Consider the following 27631-nt stretch of genomic DNA (forward strand, 5'->3'; position numbering starts at 1 on the left):
CTTCATCCTTTTTGCAAATGATGTTGTGCATAAACTGCAATCATTTTCATTGTTGTCAGTTTGCTCATATTCATTATGTGTACTGCAAGATAAGATGACTAAGTGTCCCACAGAATGATACATCTTGTTGGCTTTGGGCACATTACAAAATGAACTTTGTAAACTCATTCATTTGCCCAACTAAGGAGGGGCCATGAATCATATATTCACTTAGGGCAGAGATTCTTGTTCATTTTGATGTCATAGATCTATGTGACAATGAAGTGAGGTCTAATCTATGGACCCCTCTTGGAGTAATACTTTCAATGCATAGAATACAATTCATAGAATTATAAAGGAAATCAAAAGTTAGTAAAGACAAAAGATATCATCCCCCCATCTAGACTGATAGATCTCCTGAAAGCTATCGATAAATCCCAGGTAAGAACCCCTAACTTAGATATTGCTTCTTCTGATTTCAAAATTTTATTTATAGAGGCAGCTAGGCGACAGTAGATAAACCACTCAAGCTGTAAACAGGAAGATCTAGTTCTAATCTGGCTTCAGACCACTGACTAGTTGTGTAACAACTTAACTTCTGATAGTCTCTGTTTCCTCATCTGTAAAATGGGGATGATGATAATAACAACATTCACCTCCCAGATTGTGATGGAGATAAAATGATATATTTTTTAACAATGTTTTGTAAACCTTAAAGTTCTACAAGTTCTATTCCCACTTTTCCATTTCCATTACAGAAACTATAGGTCAAATAGGATTCCAAAGACCTGGGTTCAAATTCTGAATCACTTACTAGTTATATGACCTTGGTCAACTCATTTAATTTTTCTCAGCCTCAGTTTCCTCATCTGTAAAATGAGGGGGTTGGAATAACTGTCTCTAAATATCCTTTATGCTTTAAATCTATGGTCCTGTGAGTTAATGTTTGAGAATCACTTTGTATTTTTCCTTGTTTTATGGGTTGTTATGGCCAAAAATTTTAATTTGTGGAACAAAATTTCTGCTGATAAGACTCTCTGAATTTAAACAGACTTAATCTCAGACAACAGATATCTATGTTATTGCTAAAAGATTCCTGTATCTGGAAATTTTTAAGTCTAGTGTATGCTAGAATTTATACCTAGAAAGCACAATTTTTAAGACTCCAGAGTCATCTCTATGCCAGAATGAATCACGAGTAACACACTTTTGGTGACAGATTCTCAATAATATGCAAGGAAATTTCTATATGTAAACCAGTTTTAGAGGTTACAGAATCATAGGATAGTAAAATCATTTAGTTCAATCCCTTAATTTTACATCCCCCCATTCATATCTTTTGGTCTTATGTCTCAAGTTCTATCCCCAAGACATTCTACCTCATAGTTATGAACTTGACAACAAGCTTCACTCTTCCAGCAGAAGCTTTTCTTATCTTAATTGCAACAATATTACCTTGTACTTTTCTGTTATCAACATTTTGTCTATTTTTCAGTCATGTCTGACTCTCTGGACCCTCATGTGGGGTTTTCTTGGCAAAGATGCCAGAATGCTTTGCCATCTCCTTCTCCAGCTCATTTGATAGATAAAGAAATTGAAGTAAACAAAGCTAAATGGCTTGCCCAGGGTCACATAGCTAGTAAGTGTCTGAGGTCAGATTTGAACTCATGAAGATGAGTCTGCCTGACATCAGCTATCCTGTTTCCTGTATAAGGAAATATACATATCTATTCACTCTGTGCATATTAAAATGAAGACTTGCAAATATCTTGAAATTATGGATTAGCTAGTAGCAACAAGGGTATATTTAAGAGAAGGACTTTTCTGGATTAGCTAGAGCATCTAGGTGATACAATAAAGTGCAGGAAATAGAATTAGAAAAACCTGATTTCAAATCCAGTCTCAGATGCCTACCAACTATGTGACTGAGCAAGTTACTTAACTTCTGTTTTCAGTTTTGTAAAATTTTCAGAAATGTAAAATGAGGAAAATAATAATAGTACTTACCTTTCAGGGTTTGAGGACCAAAAAATATTTGTAAAGCATTTTGCAAATCTTAAAGTTATGTAAATGTTAGCTATTGTTATCATTATCCTGCTTATTAGCTGACATGAAGATGTTATTTATATCAAACACTGATTGCTTAGATTTTAACTTGTTTTGAGTAAGAATTTTTCAACTAAATTTAGCAAACATTCATTAAGTGCTATCAAGTTCAAAATATCATGCTAAGTGCTGAGATACAAAGATAAAAATGAAATAGCACCTGCCCTCAAGGAGTTTTTTAAATTGTATTTTGAGATCTTTTCTGAATAAATAATGCTCTAAACCTTATTATCTTCTGCAAAAAAGCAAATGCTAAAATAGTAGCCACATCCGTGGTTTGAGATTCTTTAGAATTATGCCATTATTCAGATCCTTCTTTCCCTCTTCCTTTTTCTAGTAGAGCTCCAGTTATTTATATAGAAATAGAGATGAGATCAGGCAAAAGACTAATATGAAAATGGTAAGAAAATTTTATAAGCACAGTGAAGTGTGGGACTAAGGTTTTAGTACCAAAGTTTGTTCTGCCTACAGTGGATCGAAAGGGAATCGATAGAAAAGTCTGGATGCAGGAAGATCCTGTGTTTGGAAAAGCTTAAATATGTCCTCTGGTGAATTCATTTTATTAGTAGCTTGATGTTATCACCCCCTGGTGGCCAAAATCGGTACTATGTTCCCTTTCTGGTTAAGAGACACTGCTTTTCTGTAGCTTGCAAGAAAGCACGAAATGAAGAGGGTTATGGTGGTGGTAGGCAGCTATTACTATTATAACATCACCTGGCCCATCCCCACCTGTTACAGAAAGACCTTGGGAATATTTAGCTTGGAGAAAACTGAGGGTGAGGTGATATATGCATAATAGCTGTCTTTAGGGAATACAAATTGTAAAAAGGAACAATCAGACTCAATATAAAGAAAGGTTAGACAATTAGAGATATATAAAAATGTTAGGCTGATCCTGAAGGTACTGGGATGATGATGTGATAAATAGCAAGGGAGACAATTTGGCTGCACTGAATTAGCAAAACACTTAATAAGTAATATCTCGTTTAATCATCATAACAAGCCTGAGTGGCAAATGCAGTTTGCCTTATTTTACAGATGAGGAAAATGAGGCAGAAAAAGGTTTTTTCAGAGTCACACAGCCATTAAATATCTGAGGCCACATTTGAATTCAGGTCTTTGGTGCTCTATTTGCTGAGCTACCTATCTGCTTCTAATAATTAGTTAACATTTATATGGTGCTTTAAGGTTTGTAAAGGGTTTTACAAATAAAATCTCATTTATCTCCACAACAATCCTGGGAGCAAGTGCTATTATTATTATTATTTCTATTTTACAAATGGGGAAACTGAAGTAGAGAGTTAAGTGAGTCAGTATCACATGGCTAGTTAATGTTTGAGGTTGATTTTGAATTTAGATTCATCACTAGGATCCTAAGGAAGATGTGAAAATAAATATTTAAATTAAATATAATAAATCTGAAAAGGTAGGTTAGAGCCAGATTAGGAGGGGCTTTAAATGACAGGCAGATGAATTCCATTTGTTTCTAGAAAAAATAGGGTTTGTTGAGTAAAGGAATGACATAGACTTAAGAATATCTTTGTGGTAGCTATGTAAAGAACAGACTGGAGAAAGATGAGATTTAATTTCTTTGTAATTCAAGTTTCTCATTGGAAAAGATAACTAAATAGTGGAAAACTAAGATGAAATGGGTTGCATGTGGCAAAAAGACAAAGCAATCATAAAACTGATAAATATTTCTATATCAAAATATAGTTAGACTTTAATCACACACAGTTTATCATTACATTTTTAATCGGGCATCCCTCCCCTGTCTTTCTCTTCTCAAACACATATATGTTTATATGTAAGTATTGTCACTCCAATAATCCCAGTAATTGATTCCTTTATGCTTAGAGAAAGTAAGTTTTCTAATTTTAACATTAGCTAGAGAAAGACATAGCTAACAAGATAAAGCTCAAAGACAACTGATTTCCAAACTTCTGAACTATTTTGCTATTTGAATCATCTATTATGCTGATGCAGCATGACATAGTGAAGAAATTCATGGACTAATAGTTTAAAAGATCTTTTACTATCTGTATGACCCTGGACCAATCATGCAAATTCTCAGAGGCTGAGTTTCTTCATCTGTAAAAGAGAAAGTATCTGTAATTCTTCAAAGGGTGGTTTGTAAAGGTCAAATGAGATGTTTGCATTGTGCTATATCAATACCAATCATTGGTGGAAAGAAAGTTGGCCTTGCAGTTAGGAAAACCTGGGTTTGTCTGATGATCAGATCACTTATCCTCTCTATGCCTCAATCAGCTCTTTAAATATATTACATTATTGTGATTTGTCTATGTGCATGGGTGTAGAAAGTTTCTACGCCAAGAATTTCTAACACTAATGGAGCCATAAATCCAGAACCCAGAGAATGAGTTCTATTTTTTCTCCATCTACTTTTTTTTCTTGCAACAACAACAAATAAATAATATTATATCATACAATTAATATAATTATACATATATACACATAATAACATGTATAATTATATTTATACAAACAATATACTATTATGCAAATAAATAAATAGATAAATTAACTCTGTGAACTGGTAATAGATCAAAAAAGTTGAGGAATTTCTTTTTTTCTAAATTGCCATAAAATCCCCAGGTAAATTACTTAATGGAACTAATAAAAAAATGACTGAAAGGAGGAGGTAGTATAATCTAATACTAAAATCTCTTGCTTTGCCAAAATCAAACTTTATTCTGTGAACTGTATATTATGCCTTCATAAACTAACCAGGAGATGAAGAAAATGGCATCTTATGACTAAAGGCCAATACACCTATGTATGAACTCCACACTAAAGATTACAAGATGGTTGAGGTTGAATGGACCTTGGATGCTATTTATCACTCATTTATGTGGATTTATTTAACATTAACAAAACATTTCTTCTTTTGCCCTCTCCTGCCCAATCTGCAACAACAATAAACAAAACTTTGCATATATTTGGTGAATTACTGCATAATAGCTGCAGTAAATCTATTTATTCCTATTATTTTGTTGTCCTTGCTTGGTCCTTTTGGCAATATACACCATAGGCTTTCCACATAATATTCACTAAGGACTTAGCCTCAATATCTTGATCATTTTTAGTAACTGAAGCATTAGGAGCTCCTGGGTATCCAACACTTATTATTTTGGGATTTATTTTCAACGTAAAATACAAGACACAAATGAATAACAGAAATGCTTAGTTTTCTTTCCTAGCCAATTAGAAAGCTGAAACTTCAAGGAAGTTTGATCAAATGCTAAGACACAAATAAACATTCAAGCTTGTTTCTAAGCAGTGTCTGCAGGATCCTTTAAATGAAATGAAATTCTACTCTTAACCAGCCACCATTATATTAACCAATTTTACTGCAAATAGACTGGCTCAGCTCTCAAGTTGTCACAAGAATAGAGACAAAGGGGGTGGCACATCATTTAAGTAGGTTGATGTACTAGTTGGTATAGGGAGTCCATTTCAAATGCCTCTTTGTGTTATGTAAGTAACTAGGTTTTTGAAAGCTATTACAGAATAGTGTAAGCTATGCAGGTGAAATATTTCATAGATAACCCCAGTGACTCCATATACCACAAACCCAAAATAGTTATGTAACTTTAATATCAAAGATCATATCATAAAAATAAATTAGAAGATAAGTAGTTCAATATGTTTTATAGCAAGATAGGAGATAAATTATTAACAAACACATGTAAGGGAAAATCATGAATATAAAAAAATGGATAATTTTTATTATATGAAATTGAAAAGTTTTTGCATGAACAAAAATAATGCAGCCAGGACAATTTAGGGCAGATACACAGTGCAGTAGATAGAGAGCTGGGCCTAGAGGCAAGAAAACTCCTAAATTAAAATCTAGCTTCATATACTTACTAGCAGTGTGAACTTGGGAAAATCACTTAATCCTGTTTGCCTCAGTTTCCTCATCTGTCAAATGAACTGGAGTATCTTTGCTAAGAAAATTTCAAATGGCATCACATGATTTAAAAATGAATTAACAGCAACAGGATAAGATGGGAAATGTCAAATTGGAAAAAATCTTTTTTGTCAAGATTTTTTTCGATAACACTGATATCTAAGAAATATAAGCAACAGGAATTTTTAAGAACAAAAGCCATTCTCTAATATATAATTATTCAAAGAAAATGAACAAAAATTTCTCAGACAGACCCTAGATCTTTTCTTTCAAAAACAGTCCAAATTACAAATTTTAAAGGCTTAAAAACTGAGCAATGATCAACTATGATTCCATAGGACCAGTGATAAAGAATATGTCAGCCGTCTCATGACAGAGAAATGACACATTTTATATATAGAGAGATAGATTGAGACACACATCTTTGGACATGACTAATGTGTGAATTTGCTTTGTTTGACAATGCACATTTACTATAAGAGTTTTGTTTTTCTCTTTTATCTCTCCCTCTCTGCCTTCTCTAAGAGAAATAGCATGAGGGGAGAAAATAAATACTTTTTAGTTAGAAAAAATGGTAAAAATAAAAGATGATGTCCAAATGTAATTTTTAAATCATTCCCTAACCTACCCTAAATTACAACTCAGTCCAATCTCATAATATCATTTTTATTACACACTTAGAAAATTGGCAAAACTGACAAAAATTGGAAATAGTCAATTTTTAAAAGTGTATGGAAAGATAAGCACATTAAGACATTAATAGTATAACTTTGAATTGGTCCACCTATTACAAGAAGAAATTTGAATTTAGGGAAAGATAGTTAATAAAATTTCTATATTCTCTAAGAGATTCAAACACTAGGCATATATGAAAAGATATGTCATGACAAATTAAAGACTCTACTGACAATAAAATCCTTATTATAACAATTTTTATAGAAGCAAAAAACTAGAGACAAAGCTGTCCATTGATAGGGAAATGACTAAGCAAGATGTACTATATGAATATAAAATTGGATATTGCTTTGTTATAAAAAAAACAAAAAATATAGTTAATATAGAGAAACATGAGACAAAAAAAGGAAGGAGAACCAGGAAGACAATATAAAAAATGAATAAAACAATTTATAGAACAACAACAAAATAATCAAAACTAAATTATGAGAAATTATAATGAGCAAGTTGTCCCCCAAATATAGAAAAATATGAGAAGTCACTATTTCTTTGCAGAGATAGGTCCAGGAATGAAGATCACTGCATATATTGGTCAGACTTTTAAAGGAGTTGGCCCTTTGGCTTCCTGTTCCCAATATTTTTTTCCCCTTATAAAAAATAGTTTTCTGGGAAATAGCATAATTTTACTGAACATTGTAGAATTTGCTTTATTGAATTTACAGAATTTTAAAGAAGTTTTCCCATGGAGTTAATGAATCAAGCAATAAAGCATATATGAATTGAGAGACTTGTCAGTATTAGAGAGGAAGAGTTTCTCTGAGGTGATATGAGCTACTACTGGGAATAATGGTTTTGCAATTTACTTTTGCTTAAAGATTAACTGGAAGAATATACTCAGTGGTTCACTGCACCAACACAAAGTTTTTTGAAGTGGTAAACATCACACAAAGACAAGAAAATATGTGGAAACCTGGGTTTCATGGAGCTGTACAACAAAGTGAGAACTTTTTTTAAAATAGTACTGGCCATTGGAAAGATTCTATCAGCTAGAACTGGGAAAAATAATAATACTTATGTTTTATATGTTTTATGGAGCTTATTTATCTAAACACAAGGTTATGTGGGTGAGTTTCTATTCTCTGAGGCTTTAGTGGAATTTTAAAAGCTGGTGGATTATGTTCCACAATGTTTATATTTGAGAGAATTATGGGAATTTAGTGAATGTACATGATGGGAAGTACAGTAAAACCTATGTTAAAGAACATATTCATTATTCCATAGGTAAAGGGTCCTAAACCACTGGTTTCAAATACAGACTTCAATTGAGATTTCAATAAAAATAAATAAAAAGCTATTCTGAATATTTTAGTTACTGCTTACACTTATACCTTCTATGTGCTTCTATGTGCTATATAGCTCATACCATAAGAGCTTAATTAATAGGGACTCTGAGGTCATTTAGTTCAACTTCCTAATTCTAGTTATTAAGTTTCTAATTACTCTAGTTTCTAAGAAATCTTCCCTTATATTCAGTCACCTGAAATGAGCAACATTATCAATAATTCATATTTTTCTAACAGTGTCTATAGATATTCTGAAGTCTGCCTATTTAATTTTTAGTGTTTCTGAAATATATAGTTCAAATGCCATCTCTTTTATGAAGTTTTCCCTGATCTACTCTCAGTTTGAAGTAATTTCTCTAATCCTTCAAACTCTTATAATATTAAATGCCTTTTTGAATATACTTTCACATCATACCTTGTATTAAAGTAATTTGTTTACATCATCTACCCCACAAGAATGTAAACTATATGAAGGCAGCCATATCTTATTTTTCTATGTACTTTCCCCTGATATCCAGGACAATGGTTAATATTTGTTGCATTAATTCTAGTTAGGCACATATGGGTTTCATATAACTTCTTTGTACTTTATTTTTCTCATTTGAAAATAAAAAGATCCTTTTTAAGACTCCTTCTAGCTCCATAACTCAGACTAAGTCTATATTTTCTTCTGTAGGAGTCTTTCAATTAGGTGAATATAGGTAACATTACTTCCTAATGCTTCTGACTAAAGGAGATGATGAAGACATATTCAGATGTTACAGAAGGAATTTATGTTTCATGTAGTAGATGGATGGATGACCTCGGAGGTCTCTTGTAATTCTGAGATTCTATAACTCTGAGTCCCTTACAAATGAATCATTCTCGAGTCCATAACTATAAAATTATACAGATGAATTATTAGTTGATGTCTAAAGAAAAGCATTTACTTTTTCTTTGTTTTTAAATAAAAGGCTTCTTTTTTATTTCAAGCCAGAATTCCCACCAACAATAACTAAGTATAAATAATAATATAACATTGTAAGAAGACATTTCTATTCATGGATCACAGCACACTGAGTCAGAAATAAATTTATGTCACTTCTTGTTTAGACATGTGACATGTACACATAGCAGGGAAAGCAAAATGAATTTTTTTGAAACTATCAATTTCTGAAATCCACAAAACACAGCTAATGTTCTAGTGCCTTCCTTCTGTTCTTTATTTTCAATTTATTCAGTATATAGCTTGTTTCTATAGAGTTGTCTGCATTTTGTCTCCCTTATTAGACTGAACTCCTTGAGAGCAGGGATTCTTCTTCTTTTTTGTTCTTTCTTTATATACCCAAGGTTTAACACAGTGTCTAGTACACAAAAGATATCTAATAAATGCTTACTGGCTGACTGATATTAGCTTTTCTAAACTCCCCTGGGAAATCTTAGCTTTTCTCCATAGTCCACACATTGAATTCCATTCAACGAACATTTGTTAAGCATTCACCATACCCATGGCTTCATATGAAATACCAGGAAAAATACCAGGAATTTGTATTCCTGGTATATAAAGACTGAAGTGAAATAAACTTTGCCTTCATAGGGCTTCTATTCTACTTGTGGGGGGAAGGATGCACATGTGGAAAAATAAATGTAAAATACATAAAAGTTATATAAAATGCTCTTTAGCAGGAGAGAGCACTGAAAATTGCAGTATCTGGAAGATTTTTGTGTTAGTGGCAGCACCTGAACTGTGTATTGATGGAAGCAGAGATCAGGAGGGAGTACATTCTAGACATGGGCAGAACCACCATGCAAAAATAAGGATGTGGGAAAAGCAATGTCATGTGTAAGGATTTGGACTGGAATGGGAAGTGTGTAAAGGTGAGTAATATGAAATAAGACTTAGGTAGGTGGGAGCCACATGATGGAGGTCTTTAAATGGTAGGTTTTATATTTTCTTTTAGAGGTAACAAGACATTGAAGAATTTAAAACAAGGGAATCATATAGTCAGATTTTTGTTTTAGGAAATATCAGTTTGGCAGCTCTGTGATGGATGAATTAGAAAGGATGGAAGCAGGGTGACCAATTAAGAGGCTGTTGATATGATCTAGATGGGAAGATGTGGGTCTGCATTAGGAGAGAGGCTCTCTCAATTGGATCAAGGGAACAAAGAAAGCTTAGGTAGAATATGATTTGGCAATTAATAGGACAGAGGGGGAGAAAGAGGGAGAACAGCCAAAGTGTCTCTCCAAGAGTGTGAACTATGATGACTGGAAGAATGACTGTCTGTCCCCTCAACTGAAATCCTTCCAACAGAAGTTCTGTGGAAGTCTAAAAAACTGAGGTACCAGCCATTAGCTCAGGATCACTAACAAACTTCCCTTCACACCAGAACTCTCTGTTCCTTCTGTTTTCATGCCATCGTGTAAACCTGGCAATATCCACTCTGCCCCCAAACACTGCATCTCTGACTACTTTCACCAATATTAGATATATCTTCACTCATGATTTCTCTCTCCAAACACTAGGCTAGAAAGAATAATCATGTTTGTTTGTCCCACATTGTCCTGTAAAGAAGATCCATTATCACTCAGCAACTTAATTCTTTTAAGTTTTACTACTGGATTTGTCACCCTTGTCAGATCTTAATGGCCATTCTCTACCAGACTGAAGATCATTATCTCTTCTTTTGCAAGGAATTCATTATCTGGCTTACTATCTTACTCCTCAGGAAAACTTCCTTCCTTACACTTGGGGACTTCTATTTACAGCTTAATATCCTCATAATTACATATCAGACATCCATAATTGGATGTACCACATACATCTGCAACTCAGTGTCTCTCAAACAGAATATTTTCCCCAAATTCTTTCTCTTCTTCACTTCCCCTATTTCTTTTGAAGTCTTCTTATCAGATTCTTCCTCCACACCATCCCCATTCCTTCACCTCTAAATTGCCAGGTTTTGTTGATTCTATCAGATATTTCCCCTTTACACTCTAGTCACACAAACTCTACACAAATCTAGGCCCTCATTACCTTTAAACTATTTGAATAGCCTCTTAATTGATTCCTCTGCATTTAGTCATTCCCTTCTTTAGTCTTCCTGGTAGAAATTTAACTTTCTAAAGCATTTAGTGTGACCAGAATAAGATATAAGGTCCTCTGGCTTCTAAAACCTTTACTTTCTGGTTGCAATCTCATTTATTACATATTACTTTTCATGCATACTACTTTCCACCAAACTGGTCTACATGGTCTTACTCACAAAATTATAACTCCAATCTTCCTGCCTTTATGCAGGCTTTCTATCCCCTTTGTCTAGACTTCCTCCACACTCCTTTCAGAATTTTTCTCCTCTTTCATGGTTTAGCTTTTGTACACTGTCACCAGAAGCTTATCTCTCTCTCTCCCAACTCACCAATTACAATGCCTCTAGTTATATTTAATATATTTTGCATATAAATGCAAAATAGGCTGGGGGAGGAGTCCAGTGTTTACAAATCCTCATGCATCCTTAGACAGTGACAAGCCATTTCCTACTTAGATTAAAATGAAAGGAGCTATCCTAGGCCTTGAGGCTAAGGATCAAGAGACTTACTTTTTGAGGGTCTCAGGTTTTTTTTATCTGTAAAATGCTTTCTTTCTTGTTCCTTATAAGGGTGAGCAGTTGATGAGTGATCAAGAAGGGGAAGCCATTGGCATGTGGGAACCAAAGGGCTGCAGGCTACTAACAGCAAATCCTTATGGAAAACTACTATATGATGAGCTAAATATTTTCAAGTCTGAGGTTAAACAGCCAACATGGAGAGTTGTTAGAAATAGCATCTAGTCTTGTGCAGCAAAATAATGGTATGGACATATATACATATATTGTATTTAACATATACTTTAATATATTTAACATGTATTGGTCTACCTGCCATCTGGGGGAAGGGGTGGAGGGAAGGAGGGGAAAAATTGGAACAAAAGGTTTTGCAATTGTCAATGCTGAAAAATTACCCATGCATATATCTTGTAAATAAAAAGCTATAATAATAAAAAACTATATAAAAAAAGAAATAGTCTGGATGTATTATTTGTAACAGTATATTTTCCCTTCTTTAGAGAGATTTTCTGTCAACTAAACATTTATGTATTTAATCCTCATTCATCTTAATTTGGCCTGTTGTAGAGAGGTTTTGTATTTTTAAATTTTCTTAATTTAATTTTTTTTGGTATAATTTTTTTAAAGCAAAAGAAGGCAAATCTTTTGACTCTTAAGTCAGTGTTCTTTTTTATTACTGTTATCTGGCAAATCACTTAACTGCTCTAGTCCTTACTTTATCCATCTGTCAAATTAATATTGAACTAATTGATTTTAAAGATACCTCCTAAGTCTATGACTTCTAATATTTTTTTTTTTGCAAATTTGAGAACTTGGATCCAAAGTGTAAAACTCTTGCTTCCAAATTCTATAGTGAATATAAAGTTCAACTATCTGTCATTTTCCTTTATGTTGATAAACTTGAATATAGATTGCTCTTATTGATTATCTGATGGGTTTTTTTTTAGGCATTACTGTCTAAATTTGCAGTTGATTTTATTGAACTAAAAATGTTTCAAATAAAACAGTCATCTTAAGCAAGAATTTGTAATCAGTTTTAGAAGTGTTTTTCCAGGAAGGAAATATAAGTGATAACTGAGATCTCCAAATCCTGAGAAGGGAGAGAAAGAAGGAGGTTGCTTTTCCACCCTTCCTCTTGAGTTTTACACAGAAAACAAAACTTACTCTTCTAAAGGTAGCAGAACTATCTTAACTCTGAATGTGCAATAAGTGGGCAAATGCACAGTAAGCAATGAAATTTTTTTTTTATCCTGACAAAAAAGGCAACAAGGTAGAAGACCAGTATTGGAATCAGACTTTCAGTTTGTGATACAAAGAGTGGGATCATGAGCAAGTCATTTAACTTATCAGGGCCCTAGGCAGCTTGTCAATAATTAAATAATGTGGGGTTAGAAGGACCAGGGTTAAAACTGAACTCAAACACTTACTAGCTACACAATCTTGGACGAGTCTTGCCTCTAAATCCCCCACAAAAATAAAACAAAACAAAAATAATTTAATTAATGGATGAGTTTCCACATCAGGGAGTCCCACACATTGATAAAATTACACATTTGGATAAAAACCAAAAAATAAACAAAAAGTAGAATGAGAAGAAAAAAAAAGAGATGATTCCTAGCAGTTAGTGGTATTCTAAAAACCTCATTCTGATCAGTTTTTATTCCTGATTAAAGAATAAGGATAAGTAATAGTGTAATATCATTTCAGATGAACAAATAGAAATTTCCTACCTTTCTGAGTCTTGAAAGAAGACTGGCTACATGTTCATGTTGCTCTGCCCTCGCGAGGTCTTCAGCAGTTTTCCCATCCTGTGAAATACAAATAAATTGTTAAAATAGTGTTCTTTTCTCTGTCACTGAAAGATACATGTTCCACTTGCCATTTCTCCTCTGGGGCATTAATATTCTAAATATCATCAGAAATAAAGGGATTGGGGGTAGGAAGCTTATTAGGATTGTGTTCCTCTCAGAATTCCCCATTTTTACTTAATTTAGATTGTCTCAATTAATTGTCTAGATGCTAGGCTAAGTGTTGAGGATACTAAGATAAGCAACAAAAGACTGCTTTCAAGAAGATCGCAGGCTAATTGTTAAAACAAGAAATAATGTTTTGAATATATTTTGGGCCTAAAAGCATTAACATTGGTTATTTCATTTATTTCTTTAGAATACTCATCATTCCAGATTTTAAACTTCCCTTTCCTGATGAAACAGACAGTATAAGGACTGTCATTAATTACAAAATTTTAAATTACCATAAACAAATACCTTTATAAGTACATAAGGATATAAAATTTAAATGCCTAATACATGCTGATAAAATACCTAATAGATACTAATTTTAACATATTATATCATATTATACAATATAACATAATGTAACATGTTATATTAAATGTTAGTTACACTTTATTATATTATGTTACATAATATAATACAATATAACACAACATAACATAATATAATGCAAATCTATCAACAAGCATTTATTACTTGCTTACTTAAATGCCAGAGATACACAAAGAAAGGCAAATAAAAGATCCTGGCCTTCAAGGAGCTCACATTCTAATAGAATTAGGATAGAGGAACATTAGTATATAAAGTACAAAGAAATGCAGAGGATCTAATTAAGTACATTGATTACTTACTGAAGGTTCAAAGAGGATGGCCTTATTATTCATGAAACTTGTAAATTAAAGAGCTTCAATGAGCATAAGGGAGAAACAAAGGAGTCCACAGCACTTTGCTCTTGACATTTAATTGAACAAGTTCCACAAGCGAGCTATTTAATACAAAAATCAGTTCACTTCTATTATTCTAAATGACTACATTAGTGTTTCTGTCTGGCACGGCTTTTATGCATCAGTTCAAGGTTCCTTTCCTATAAGTATAGTAATTATTTCAGGTCACAAGACTCATTTGTTAAACTGCCCTTTTTTTTTTTTAACCATACTAATGGTATTTCTGTGCCACCTAAAAATTAGCCCACCTCCAAAAGTAATTAGTTCACTGACTTTTCTATAATGGGATTAGGGTTATGATATGTTTTCCTTCTAAGCACAATCATGAGTGGTATTTTAAGTGCAGTGATTTTGTACTAAGGAGGCCCTAAAAAGGCGTTCAGACACATAAAATCTAAGTAACTGGGAGGGGGGTTGTATAAAACTTGGAAGACTTCTGTATAGGTAGGGCTAATGGGTTAGTGTGAGTGTAGGCTGACATCAACAACAAAAAAAAATCAACAAAACAGATAAAGACATAAAGTAATTTCCAAATAAAATTCTTAAAAAATCAAAACATTCTCTAAGCTTTGGGCTTTAAATTTGTCTTTACGGGAAGGAAAGTATTTTCCAGTTCTAAGATTTTATTCTGGCTTCTCTATTAATGTCTATCAAAAAAAAAGTCTTGAATCTAGCTAAGTGAATAGTGTCTCAACTCTGTGACTTTGGATACAAATCAAGGGCCATTTTCATTTGGACTGGGCCTGGGAGAGCTCCAGGAAGTCAGTGTGGTATGGCCTAGATAGGAGTTAAAGTCTACTCTAAGGTAGAACAAGGAACACTTAGTTTAAATTTGAGTACATGTAGAGTGGACTATCATGTTTCCCAAATAAAATACAAAGTTGTTCCCTTGGGACTGGAGATAATCTAGGATCACATTGTATTTCTTGAGCTACTTCATCCCAGAACTACTTCTAGGTTCATTTTTTTTTTTTTTTTTTTTTTTTTTTTAACAAATCCAACTCCATTCCCTTAAAGAACTGGATTGTAGTTGTAGGTTTAAAAATGATGATGATGATGAAGATGACAAAAGCTAACATTTATAGAGTGTTTTAAGGTTTGCAAAGCATTTTATATAGATAATCTTATTTGACCCACAAAACAACTTTGAGAGGGAAGTGGTATTATTTCTTCTTCTCTGTTACTCAGTCCTTGTCATGGCTGAAGTAGATATGAGCATGCAGGACTAAGGAATATTTTGTATGGACTACCATGGTTAAAGAGTTCATCACCAAATAGCTAACTTATTGGTTATTTAGTTAGATTAATTCTTGGAAAGGTAAGCCTCTTGACTGGCCCATTCTCAAACTTCCCCAAAAGATAGAACCTTTTAGAACTCAAGCTGTTTATCTTTTTTTTTTTTTTAAGTCCTAAGAGGAAAAAGGACAGAAGAGCTCTTTTTTTGAGTTGGCAAAGAATTGGAAATCTAAGGGATGTTTATCAATTGGGCAATAGCTGAATAAGTTGTGGTATATGATTGGGATAAGTGATATTGTGCCATAAGAAATGTCAAGAATGGTGGTTTCAGAAAAAGAAAACAAACAATCATATGAAGACCTATATGAACTGATGCAAAGTGAAATGAGAAGAATAAGGAGATCATTATGCACAGTAACAGCAATGTTGTACTGATGATCAACTGTGAAAAACTTGGCTACTCTGATCAATACAATAAACTAAGACAATTCCAAAGGACTCATGATGAAAAATGCAATCCACTTCCAGAGAAAGAGACTATATGAACTCTGAGTACAAATCAAAGTGTAATTTTCTCACTTTCTTTTTTTGTGTGATATGGCTGATATAGATATATTTTGCATGATTTCATATATGTAAATTATATCTTCTTGCTTGCCTTCTCAAGTTGGTGAGAGAAATGTGAGAGTGGGAAAGAGATAATTTAAAATTCAAATTTTTAAAAGAAAAGAAGCCACTACTTTCTACACTATCCTTCATGTCAAGCTGATTATCATAGCTAGTTGAAGTAAGGCCATTTTTTTTTTTTTTTTTTTTTGCTCCTCTAGCCATCAGGTCTCTTACATTCAGAGTAGCAGTTTCATCACATTGACTAGTTTGTACCCAAAATAAAATAGTATCGCCAGAGTTCAGTAGGCCACTGTCTCAGGATCCTTGCCAGGTTTTCACTACTACCACAGTCAGGATGACTAGTTGGTGTAGTAGATAAAACAAGGAGCCATGAGTCAGGAAGAGTTAAATTCAAATGTGATTTTAGATATTTACTGTGTGACTTTGGACAAGTAACTTAACCCCTGTTTATGTCAGTTTCCTCATCTGTAAAATGGGGATAATAATGGCAACAGCCTCCCAGAATAATGAGGATCAAATGAGAGAATAAATGTAAAGCATTTAGCATAATGTTTGGCAAGTAGCGGGTGCTATACAAATGTTAAATATTACTATAATTATTATTAGCTGCCTAAGAGCACAGGGCTACTACACCTACCATACACCATTACAGCTGATATTTCCTTACTTTGTCAATATCCTCCTCTATCCTTCTTAGCTCTAAGATACATACAGTGCCTTTGAGGGGACTGCTGTTCTTATCATTTTGTTATGGACTACAAAGCCATAATTTGCCAAAGAGTCCTGCCAATTGGCTGCTGAAGTCAGAGTCATGAAAACAACCAGTTTGGCAGGTAAACACGATAATTGCTCCATGATTCACCTGTATGCCAGCTTACCCATTCACTAACTCAAATAAAGAAGGCATGAACAGTCATTGTCATGGAAAAGGGCAAACATTAAGAATATAAAAATATACGTAGCTAATAAAAATTGAAAGGTTATTACTTAACACATGAAGCAAAAACAACTAAGAAACAGTAGTACCTTAAGAGACCTAAACTGCTGAACTGAAAAGAGATAAAACATTAACTAGACAGTAAACTGGTTTCTGCGTGGGCAGATGTTTATCTGCATAGAGTAGAGAAGTTTAAAGCTTAATATCAGCTTGTCTGCTTTAGAAGTAGTTGCCAAGCAATGCCTTTCCCTTAGTCCCTTAAGGCATCAGGGATTTTAAAAGATTTCCTATTGTCAAAAGCAAAGGGAACCAAGGACACACAGTTGATACTTACAGATGTTAAAGCTTCCACATTAGCACCAGTGAGACAAAGGTACCGGACCACTTCCAGAATTCCATTATTGGCTGCCAGATGTAAAGGGGTTCGGCCATACTAAGAAAGAAGGAAAAACAAATATAAATCATTTATTTGATATTTATGATCATGCATAATCATAAATGATCAAGTCATGCATGACTCATGAAATCTGTGCTTTGTCTTCATGATCTCCATGTTAATCTTCAATTCCCCTATACTGAGTCATTTCAAGTGTGTATGACTGACTCTGTGACTCTTTCTTGAGGTTTTCTTGATAAAGATACTGAACTGATTTGCCAGTTCCTTTTCCAATTCATTTTACAGATCAGGAAACTGAGGCAAATAGGGTTAAATCGACTTGCCAAATCTCTGTAACTTAAAGTCTTGGAAGGGTATCTAATATGCTGTGAAAGTAAATGATTCTTTCATGTTCACATACCAGTATATATGTATCAGAGGTGGGCAAGGTTTTTTTGGCCATTACTAACTCTCTGTCACCCACAGGCATCAGATAAAAATGAAATTAAGGAATGTTTAACAAAATAAATAAAAGTGCAATAAAATATAGATAACATTACATTTTGAAAGTAAGTCAATATACATCCTTTAGGAATCCTCGTGTAAGCTTAGTAGTTTTTGTTCTATTTTGAATTTGACACTACTGCCTTATACCATGGTTTCTTTTTATTGAGATAGAATGTTATGTTTTAAATAAGTGAATAAGATTCAGCCTGTATGAATCTCTACAAAATACAAGGAGAATTATACTAATAAAAGTCTTTCATCAAATTGAAAGTATATGTGTTGCTTTGTGAGGTTTAGAGTATATTCTAGGATAAAGATAAAAAATGTCACTGGACATAAATAAACCTCCAGTGTCAGATGCCGTGGCACCATAACAAATATATATACATGCATCGATAAAGATATATATAATATATGCATATACATACACATGTATGGGAACAAGACACATGTATATGCATGTAAAAATAAAAATTTTCTACATGGAAACATGTACATATATACATTATGTGTATTTTATATCTATACATATATGTACACACATATAGTATTTGTGACAGCCATTAGTAGCAAGAATTAACAGCAAGAGATGCAGAGCACCGAGGATGTGACTTTTAGTAGGAAAAATTTATGTATGTTCTATTGTTCTGAGAGACTAAACTATATGTTTCTTCAAAAGTCAATTATAATTATGTGTTTATAATAACGTGGGTTAGTCATCTTACTAGATGAAGTAACTGTGATTCAGGAATGCCTTACTATTTCCCAGGTTTTTTTGTTTTTGGTACAGACCTATAATTTTGTCTGTATAGGGAACTCCTATCAGGAAAACTGACTTCACTGATGCAAACAGAAGTTACTTCAGTCTTAGAGAGTTTCTTCTGACAGGTAAATACCTTCAAATAACTTGTCCAAGATCAGAGAACCAAAATATGTCAGAGATTAAGCTTTCTGATTACAAGGTCAGTCTTCTAACTATTACACTGCATTGCCATTGATTTATTAGTGAGAGTTAAGTGTTCTATGAAAAGAAAAAGTGAAGAAATGTTCATAGGGGGAAAAATGTAAATTTATATGGGAGAGTAGAAGAAGGTCACACAAATAAGTAAAGGAAGAAGAACTAAACCTTTGGAACTAAGCAAACAAATTCTATGCTCTTTCTGTACAGAAAATGACTGAATTCTCAGTAGAGAAAGCATCATCTCTTCTTAGAATAATGACGGGAAGCTATCAGGAGAATCTATGCTGAAATGACATCAAGTACTGATCACAAGATAAAGAGATGATGAAGAATCCTGCAAGAGTCCTGAAATGTGCCAATCTGATATTAACAATAATGAAGAATGCAAATACCTTGCTGTGGATCTGGGACATGCCTGAGGACATACCCAAATCTTTTTAAACTTGAAAACCAATATTTATTTGTGGTAATTCCTGTGGGGATGTCTAATATTCCAGACTGACGTTAGAAAGCTTCTTTACATAGTCTAAAATCCTAGATAAGAAATTGAAGCTTTTAGGGAATAGTTAATCATAGGTCAAAGATCTAAGACAGGAATCATCTCTAGTCCAACTCTCTCACATTACAGATGGGGAAATTGAGGTCAAAAGAGCCTAAAAGACTTCTTCAACATTAGTTATTTCTTACTTTAGAAAAGGTGGACATGGAAGTGAAAATTTTATTAAGAAGGTTATATTCATGATATAAAGTGAAATGAACAAAAGCAAGAGAACATTATCCATAGTAACAACAACATAGTAATGATGAGCAATTGTGCAAGACAGCTAATTATGCAGTGAACATTGTCTATTTTATCTATTACAATAACCACTATCTATAATCTATGCCTTGTTAGTTTAAGAATTCTCCCTCTAGCCATATTTGGAAAGGTATCTGATTTGTTATTCTACTAATTATTTATAATATAATATTTTGTGATCAGGCCATCTATTTGAAAAATATTGTAGTACATAAGAGGTTGGTCTAATTTTAATTTCTGCCAAATTTGGTTTCTAATTTTCCCAGCAGTTTTTGTTACAAAGGGAGTCTTTCCCCCAAAACGCTTTGTTTTGGGGCTTATTAAATATCAAGCTACTTTTGATTGTTTTCACTTATCTAATTTGTTTCACTGAACTTTTCTATCTAGTACTAAATGATGCTGATGACAATTGAATATAGTTTGAGGTATAGTAACATTAACATTCCCTCTCTTTGAGATCTGAGAACTTTTGTACTTCTAGTTGATCTATTATTTTCTCTAATTCTAAAAGTGTGGCAAAATGGATGGACACATACTAATTAAATGATACTTGGCAGGTCACTTAAATTCTCAGTACCATAAACAAAATAAATTAAAAGGATGTGGGGACATGAATTGGTAGAGGGAGTTCACTCTCAGAAGTAAATGAAACCACAGGTTTGATACATATCCAATCACTATTCCTATCTTAGTCTAAAAAAACAACACATCTGCAACATTACAGTATATAATTTAAATAATTATGTTAAATAACAACAGCATATTATGTAATTTTTAGTGCAGTGCTCAATCTGTAAATTTGCTTACACAGTATTGTCATTTTTATTATATGGACATGAGCCAATCATGAGCAATGAATATATCCCCAAATATATGTTATCCTTTATTTCTATAGAAGATGTTTTATTACTGTAATTATGTAAAAACTATATGTGTTTTGATAAATTCCCAAGAATTTTACAGTTTTTCTGAATAGAATTTCTATCATTATTCATGATTCATTTTTGTTCATGCTATATAGAAATGTTTATGATTTTACACATTAATCTTGGCAAGTTTATTATGTATAACTTTCATTTGTTTGAGTGATACTAAATTTTTGAGGTTTTATAAGTCATATCATCTTACAATAGGTATTTTCCCTCCTCATTGTTGATATCATACCATTGAATTAATTTTATTTTATTGCCACAGCTAGCATTTCTGGAATTATGTTAGATAATAGTGAAAAGAAGGAGCATCCTTGCTTTACTGGGAAAGTTTCTAGTATTTCTTTTTTATGAATAATGCTAGCTTTTAGTTTTAGTCATATATTTTCTTTGATATTCCCTTTATTTTTAATTTTTTCATTCAGTTTGATTACTTTTAAATTAGACTGCATCATAATCTGTTGTTTTGTATATTTTATTTTTGTAATTATTTATTTTTTAACTCTTCATTTTGCTGACCTATAACTATCTATACTAGATTTGAGTAATAATTTTCATTTTTTTCTGTCTTCTAGGATTTCATATTGTTTAGATACATATTTCATCATCATATATATCATACATCAAAGTAGGGTTTCCAGGCCTTTGCTGTTTATGTTTGTTATATGGCTATATCCATCTCCTACATATCCCAGTCCCCTATCAATGATGTTCTTCCCATTGTTATATTCTTACTTTATCACCACCACATATGCATGAAGTGGAAATTGGGTCCTCTTGCACCTTTCCTCTTCAGTTTAGACCATTCATAATTTGTGTCTACTGTCCCATCATCTCTTCCCTTCACAGAGACATTCATTTGTATTATCTTGTCATGTATAAATACTGATGATAGGATAAGATTGTTATTCATTTCTTCCTCTTATTCTCCTTATTTTTTTGCTCATTCTACTTATTCTTTAGATAACCTAATTCAATGAAGTCCTTTGTGCACTTTGTCCAGTTTTGGACACAGTTTTGTTTGGAAAGGACACTGATAATCTATACTGCATCCAAAAGAGTCAATCAAATCTACCATACCAGATTTGACTGATATAACAGGATGTAAAACCAAAATGATTGACTCATTTTGAATGTAAATAAGCAGTTATTTCTATTTTGGCCAGAAACTCTGAGAGTATTCTCCTCCTAGATTCATCTATTCATTTATTATTTATTTGGATTTTTTGGACTAGGTGAAAGAGAAGATTCTTTGCCTCAACTGCTGCTTATCCTTAATCACTGAATGGGTGTGACCTCAGTCAAATTGAGACCTGTTGAAAACCTTAGCTTTAGGCCAAGGTCATTTCATCCAGGGCCATCTCCAGTCATCTTAATCAATATCTTGCCAATGAATCCAGATGGTTCTCAAGGGGAAAGTGAAGCAGGTGAACTTCATGTAAATCCAATACACTTGCATATCATGACATCACCTCCCTGATGTTATAGTCCTTTTCGAGGTCTAACATTTGAATATGGAGTGGCATTATATCTGTCTTCAAGTATTTTATAGGCTGCTCTGTGGTGGAAGAATTTTATCTTTTCCCCCCCTTTGCCCCAGAAAGTAGAACAATAAGATGTGTGGAAGGTGAAGAGCAGCAAATTTAAATAAATATAAGAGGGAAAATTTTAATGATAAGAGCTATCAAAAATTGAAATGAATGCTTCCTGAAGTTGTGAGTTCTTTATTTGAGGTTTCAAGAGATGTCTGAAAGACTGCTTCTTGGGGATCTAATACAGGGGATTCCTGTTAATATATCAGTTGCACTGGACATCCTTTAAGAACACTTCTAAATATGATTCTAAGCTAGTCTAGTTGTGATTACTGGCTGATCTTGAGGAATAGACAAATATGCTAAACCCATAAAGAAAGTCAGCATTAACAATACAGAATTAAAGTAGTAGGGGCAATGGTGAAATTTATTAGGCTGTGTTAAAATATTGTTTTGAAGATCATGGATAATTCAATTTATTTCAAGTTATGGAACAACTACTATATGTGTATAATGTAACATAAAGATTAAAAAAAGGTAGGGTCTGTTCTTGAGAACTACAAAGGTAATAATACACCAAAAAAATTCACTATAATACAATTTAGAATTTGATAAAACCTATAGAGGAAGAGAGATTGAGAATGGAAGTGGGGTAAGGATCCATTAAGGATAGGAAGAGGAAGACAAAATTTTCACTAGTCAGAAGTGAGAAGTAAATATGATTTAGGCATTTGAGGGGCACAGTTTGTGTAAGTACAAGAGCCAGAATATATCAGATATTATTGCCAGTAATATAGTTTAGTTGGAAGGAATATGAAAGAAAACAATTTGAAATAAACCTGGGGTCAAAAGGCCACTTCAAATAAGTGTGGAAAAAAGGAAAGTTTTAAAGAATGCAGTAATATGGTGGAGACCGTGGTGGTAGATAATTTTGGCAGTAGAATTCAGAGCTAATAGAAGGGAGGAAGGTCAATGAAAAGAGTATGAGATGATATTCATTAATGAGCTCAACAGAAATGAAGGACTTGGCAGAAACCCCCTAAGTCTCTCACATTTTCAGATCTTGACTTCAATAAGGGCTTTCCTCCCTCCCCAAAGAAAATCCTTTATTTTTGTTTCTTCCCTCCTCCTCACCCAACAAATATGTCTAGCCCATAAGAGATCAAACGGCTATGATCCTCATTCATAAACTCTGACTGCCATTTATTTTATTCTCCTTTGTTCTTTCAAGTAATTATAAGAAAATAGCTCTTCCTTTTAAGGCCCTTGGTAGAAGACTAATGATACAATTATATTTTAGAGTAATGAGAGCCAAGGTTCACATTCCACACATTAGTAGTATGGAATTAAAATTTGCGTTCTCATTTTTTGATCTTTTGGGGATGTAGTCAACATATAAAAGGTTAAATAATCAATATCTACAGGGAAAGAATGGCAATCTACCTTAAATTTGGGATGATGTCATTGCTCAGTAGCAGCACTGACAAGCTGATTGTTTTAAAATTATCACAATATGGCAGAATGTGATTTGATGAGCTAGTTAGATCTTTCAATTATCTTTGTGTTTTCATAGTTCTAAAAAAAATGCTCATCCTGTCAACTTTTCTCAAAAATTAGAAGGTGGAACAAGACTGGCCTAAACTGTTTTATCCAAATTTAGGAATATTGTGAAAGTAAGTTTAAAAGTAAATTGGCTAAAACAAACAAACAAAAAATAACAAAACCCAAGCTTGGTCCCAAAAAAGAGAAGAAAATCTCTCCCTCCATTCTACTTTTTATTGGTTTGGGGGTATACAGGTAAGGAATATTGCATATATTTTATTTCTGGGGATGTTTTATTTTTGGCTTTTTTTTTCTTTCTTTAAAAATTCTTTGTTATATAAAATGACTTTCTGGTGAGAAAGAGAGGGAAGGAAAAAAAAGGAGAATATAGTCTCTGCAAAAAGGTACCAATAAAAACATATTTAAAAATAAATTGTTGATCTCTGAGTTTAGGTACTGTCGCTTCATAATGAAATAATTGAATTATCTAGCATCTGCTTTCACTTAGCTAAACTTCTTTGCTAAAAAAAGTTGTGGATAATGGACCTGGGTTTAGTTATCCATTCAAATGTACCTGCAACTCTCAAATGGAAAATCCTCCTATGAGAAGTTGATGTTATACCAGGACAGTTTTAAACAAATAAAAATATCTATAACATTTTCACAACTCTAAAGCTTTACTAAATGAATTGGTTAGCCTTCAGATATTAGCACAAGAGCCTGGAGCACAATAAATGCTTAATACATGCTAACTGACTGATTGATATTCTAGGATTATTTTTTTTCAAAAAAAATTTTTTTTTTTTTTTTTGCAAAAATAAACAAGAAGAAAGGGGAAGCCAAACTGACACATTTTGAGAGGATGAATTTTTGCACTGGGTAGGGTGATGGCATAAGCAACTCCTCATTTCTGCCTACATGTTACTGCAAAACAGCATGAGAGCACAATGTTCCTTCACCTTCACACTGAGAAAGATATTTAAAGCTAAATGTCAGGCACTGTGAGCACAGAGTCAACTAGCAGATAACATAATAAGCAAAACTAAAGGTATCAAATTAGCAGCAGGAATTTTCTCTGGAGCAGGATTTTATTCATATGAAGATTCCTGAGGGAAGGTCCAAGTTTTACTACTGTTTAATATTACATTTGGCTTTAATGCAAAGCTAATTTAAAATTATATGACCGATTCAGCTATACTAGAGTAAGACTGACTAACAAAATACCACCAGTTAATAGTGAGGACCTCGTATATTGCTTTTTCATACTTCCTAAAATATGAAATGTTTATTTTAATTTCCATTATGTATGATCTCATAATAGGTTTGAGCAAACAACATTTTTCCTTAGGAGAGGCAAAATTTGCCAAATGTCTTAGTAATTAATTTTATGTACATGAAAAAATAATATGTTTATTAAAATGTGTTCCTCCCAAAATATAAGTTCGTTCTCAATGAAATTGTTTTTCATTCTCTCTGGCCTTTTTTGGATTTGTTTCTAAGGGCAAAAAAGTTAAAAAAAATAACCCAAACAAACCAACAGTATTTTTGCTTTTCATAACTAAATTGTCAGAGCTGTCCATGAATATAAATAACAGGCTAGATTCTGTTTTTTTTTTTTGGTAACAAAATGAGAAAAAAAATGTGTAGGAAGAAATGAAGATAAGTTATCCAACTTCTGGAAATCAATACTTTGTACTTATATTGCATAATCCTTATGAAAATCTTTTATATACACTTAATTCATTGTTCTTCCTTCTCTAACTTATTCAGAAAATAGATCTTTTTGTCTTATAAAATATTTGGAGCAAAGAAAAGATTTATAATTTTTCTCATGGCCCGTGTACACTCAGTGGGGAAAGCTGATGATAGAACTCAAGTATTATGATTTATAACTAAGTCCTTTATCAAAATAGGACTGATGTAGGATTACTGGTTTAGGACTCAATGAGACCTCAAAACTCATCCTACTTCAATTCCCTACTTTTGCTGATGAGAAAACTAAAAATCACAGAATTTTGGTGACTTATCCAATGTTATACAAATATAATGGCACCATGAATGTTAATATTAGATACTTTGTATATTAGGGGCTTGTCCAGGAAGGCAAAATGAAGTTTCAGCCCCTGAGAAGTTCACATTCTACTGGAAGGAGGTAAGAATAGGGCAGTGATCTATAATGTCTAATTAGCAAGGATAGACTTTGAACCCATTTTCTTACTCTAGTCATACTCCTTTTCTCCTATATTTTTCACTTATTCTCTTTATAGTGTTAGGATTTCTAGAGTATAATGTGCCACCTGCACCACATTCCTTGCTTCTAGCGGGTTGGCTGTAACATCTAAGAAAATTTAAAACAACAACAATACTAGGACATTCTCATGCTTCCCTTTACTCCACTGCCAAACACCCCCACGTTGCCTAGAATGCATCTAATCAGAGGAACTGCCAGCTAAGATCTTGTTTCTCTTCCTTTCCCTTTACTCTCTCCACCTACTATTGTGCTCAGATCCCAGAGAAATCATCAACTGGGTGGCCAATTTCCCTTGCCTTTTCTTTACCCTCCCCTTACCCAGACTTCAAGGGAACAGCAGGGTATGAAGAGCAAAAGAGTTGTTCATACTACTGGATGAATTGGGAATCTCTAACTACAAACCTTCTGGTGAGATAGTGGACCATTAAGTCTTACTTTCTGCCCTGACACTGCAACCTAAAGTCCTTGTAGCATGCTCCAGATGCCTAAACACTGTTGCTTTATGAACTGGTGTACCTGAAGGATCTCCAAGTCTTGCCATTTATCCTACAGTTGAATTCTTTTGTTGTGCTCTCTCCCTCAAATGTAGTGAAAGTTCAAGGATCTCCAATGCTTAGCACAAAGCTTAGTGCTTAATAAAAACTTCTTAATTAATCAGTTAATTGATTAATTCATGGAAGCACACAATGTATTTTAAAATAAGGCTGGAAAAACTTGCTACTGTAAGGAATTTTCTTTTTCCTCACTAGTGAATTGATTTTTTTAATGCAGCAATTTTAAATCAAAATGCAGCAAAATTCAAATTTTATAAAGATCTTTCCTTTTTGTATGTGTTATCACATGGATTCTGTTTACTTTGCAAAATGGATAGAAACAGAAAGTTGGCAGAAAATCCCAGATCAGTTAAATTTAAATGACAACCATTGTTCATACTGTCATTTTCTTATCTGTTTTACCTTGTTAGTGACATCCAGAATACAGTTTGCTTCACAAAGTGCCACCACAATAGGTACATTCCCATCTTTGCAGGCCACATGTAATGGAGTATTTCCATGTCTGTCTTGGAAATCAACAAAACATCCCTGACTGATGAGAGTTTTGATCACTTCCATTTGACATCGTCTCACTGCAAGATGAAGAGCTATGTGTCCATCCTAAAATAGACACCACAAATAATGAAACATTTTTCAAATGAACATGGACAGAATTTCTAATTTTTTTTTCCAATGACCCAGTCTCATCAGTGATAGAATCTCACTGCTTAGGAGACAAATTTTAAAAATAATAGGAGTAAATTTAAATCAGAAAGATTGTGAATATTTGCTGATTAAGCTGCCTATATGATTTGCTTAAGTTGGGATTTAGGATGGTGTTTATAAGCAGACTGCAGAATATTATTACTATGTCAATGACTTATACACAAAAAGTGCTGAGAAAGAAATGTATGTCTTGAAGAAGAGGTTGGTCAGTCATATGGTAAGAATAAGAGATATATAATATATGGGACATCTTCATTTTTACACTGGTAGCTTTAAAATATTAAAAGACAATAGGATGGCCTCCAGTGCTT

The 27631-nt window shown here is 33.1% G+C and overlaps 1 protein-coding gene across 3 annotated transcripts in view; it reads right to left on the bottom strand.

Annotated features, from left to right (window-relative positions):
* Positions 1 to 27631, bottom strand: part of DAPK1 (death associated protein kinase 1) — a 228293-nt gene that overhangs the window by 32847 nt on the left and 167815 nt on the right. For all 3 annotated transcript variants that reach the window (XM_031937794.1, XM_031937789.1, XM_031937801.1), the window contains 3 exons: positions 27018 to 27215; positions 17499 to 17597; positions 13352 to 13429 (listed from right to left, as the gene is read on the bottom strand). In XM_031937794.1, the coding sequence (XP_031793654.1) occupies positions 13352 to 13429; positions 17499 to 17597; positions 27018 to 27215 (375 nt within the window). The remainder of the gene's footprint in view (positions 1 to 13351; positions 13430 to 17498; positions 17598 to 27017; positions 27216 to 27631) is intronic.

Source organism: Sarcophilus harrisii, chromosome 1 (assembly GCF_902635505.1).
Source record: "Sarcophilus harrisii chromosome 1, mSarHar1.11, whole genome shotgun sequence".
NCBI classification, from domain to species: Eukaryota; Metazoa; Chordata; class Mammalia; order Dasyuromorphia; family Dasyuridae; genus Sarcophilus; species Sarcophilus harrisii.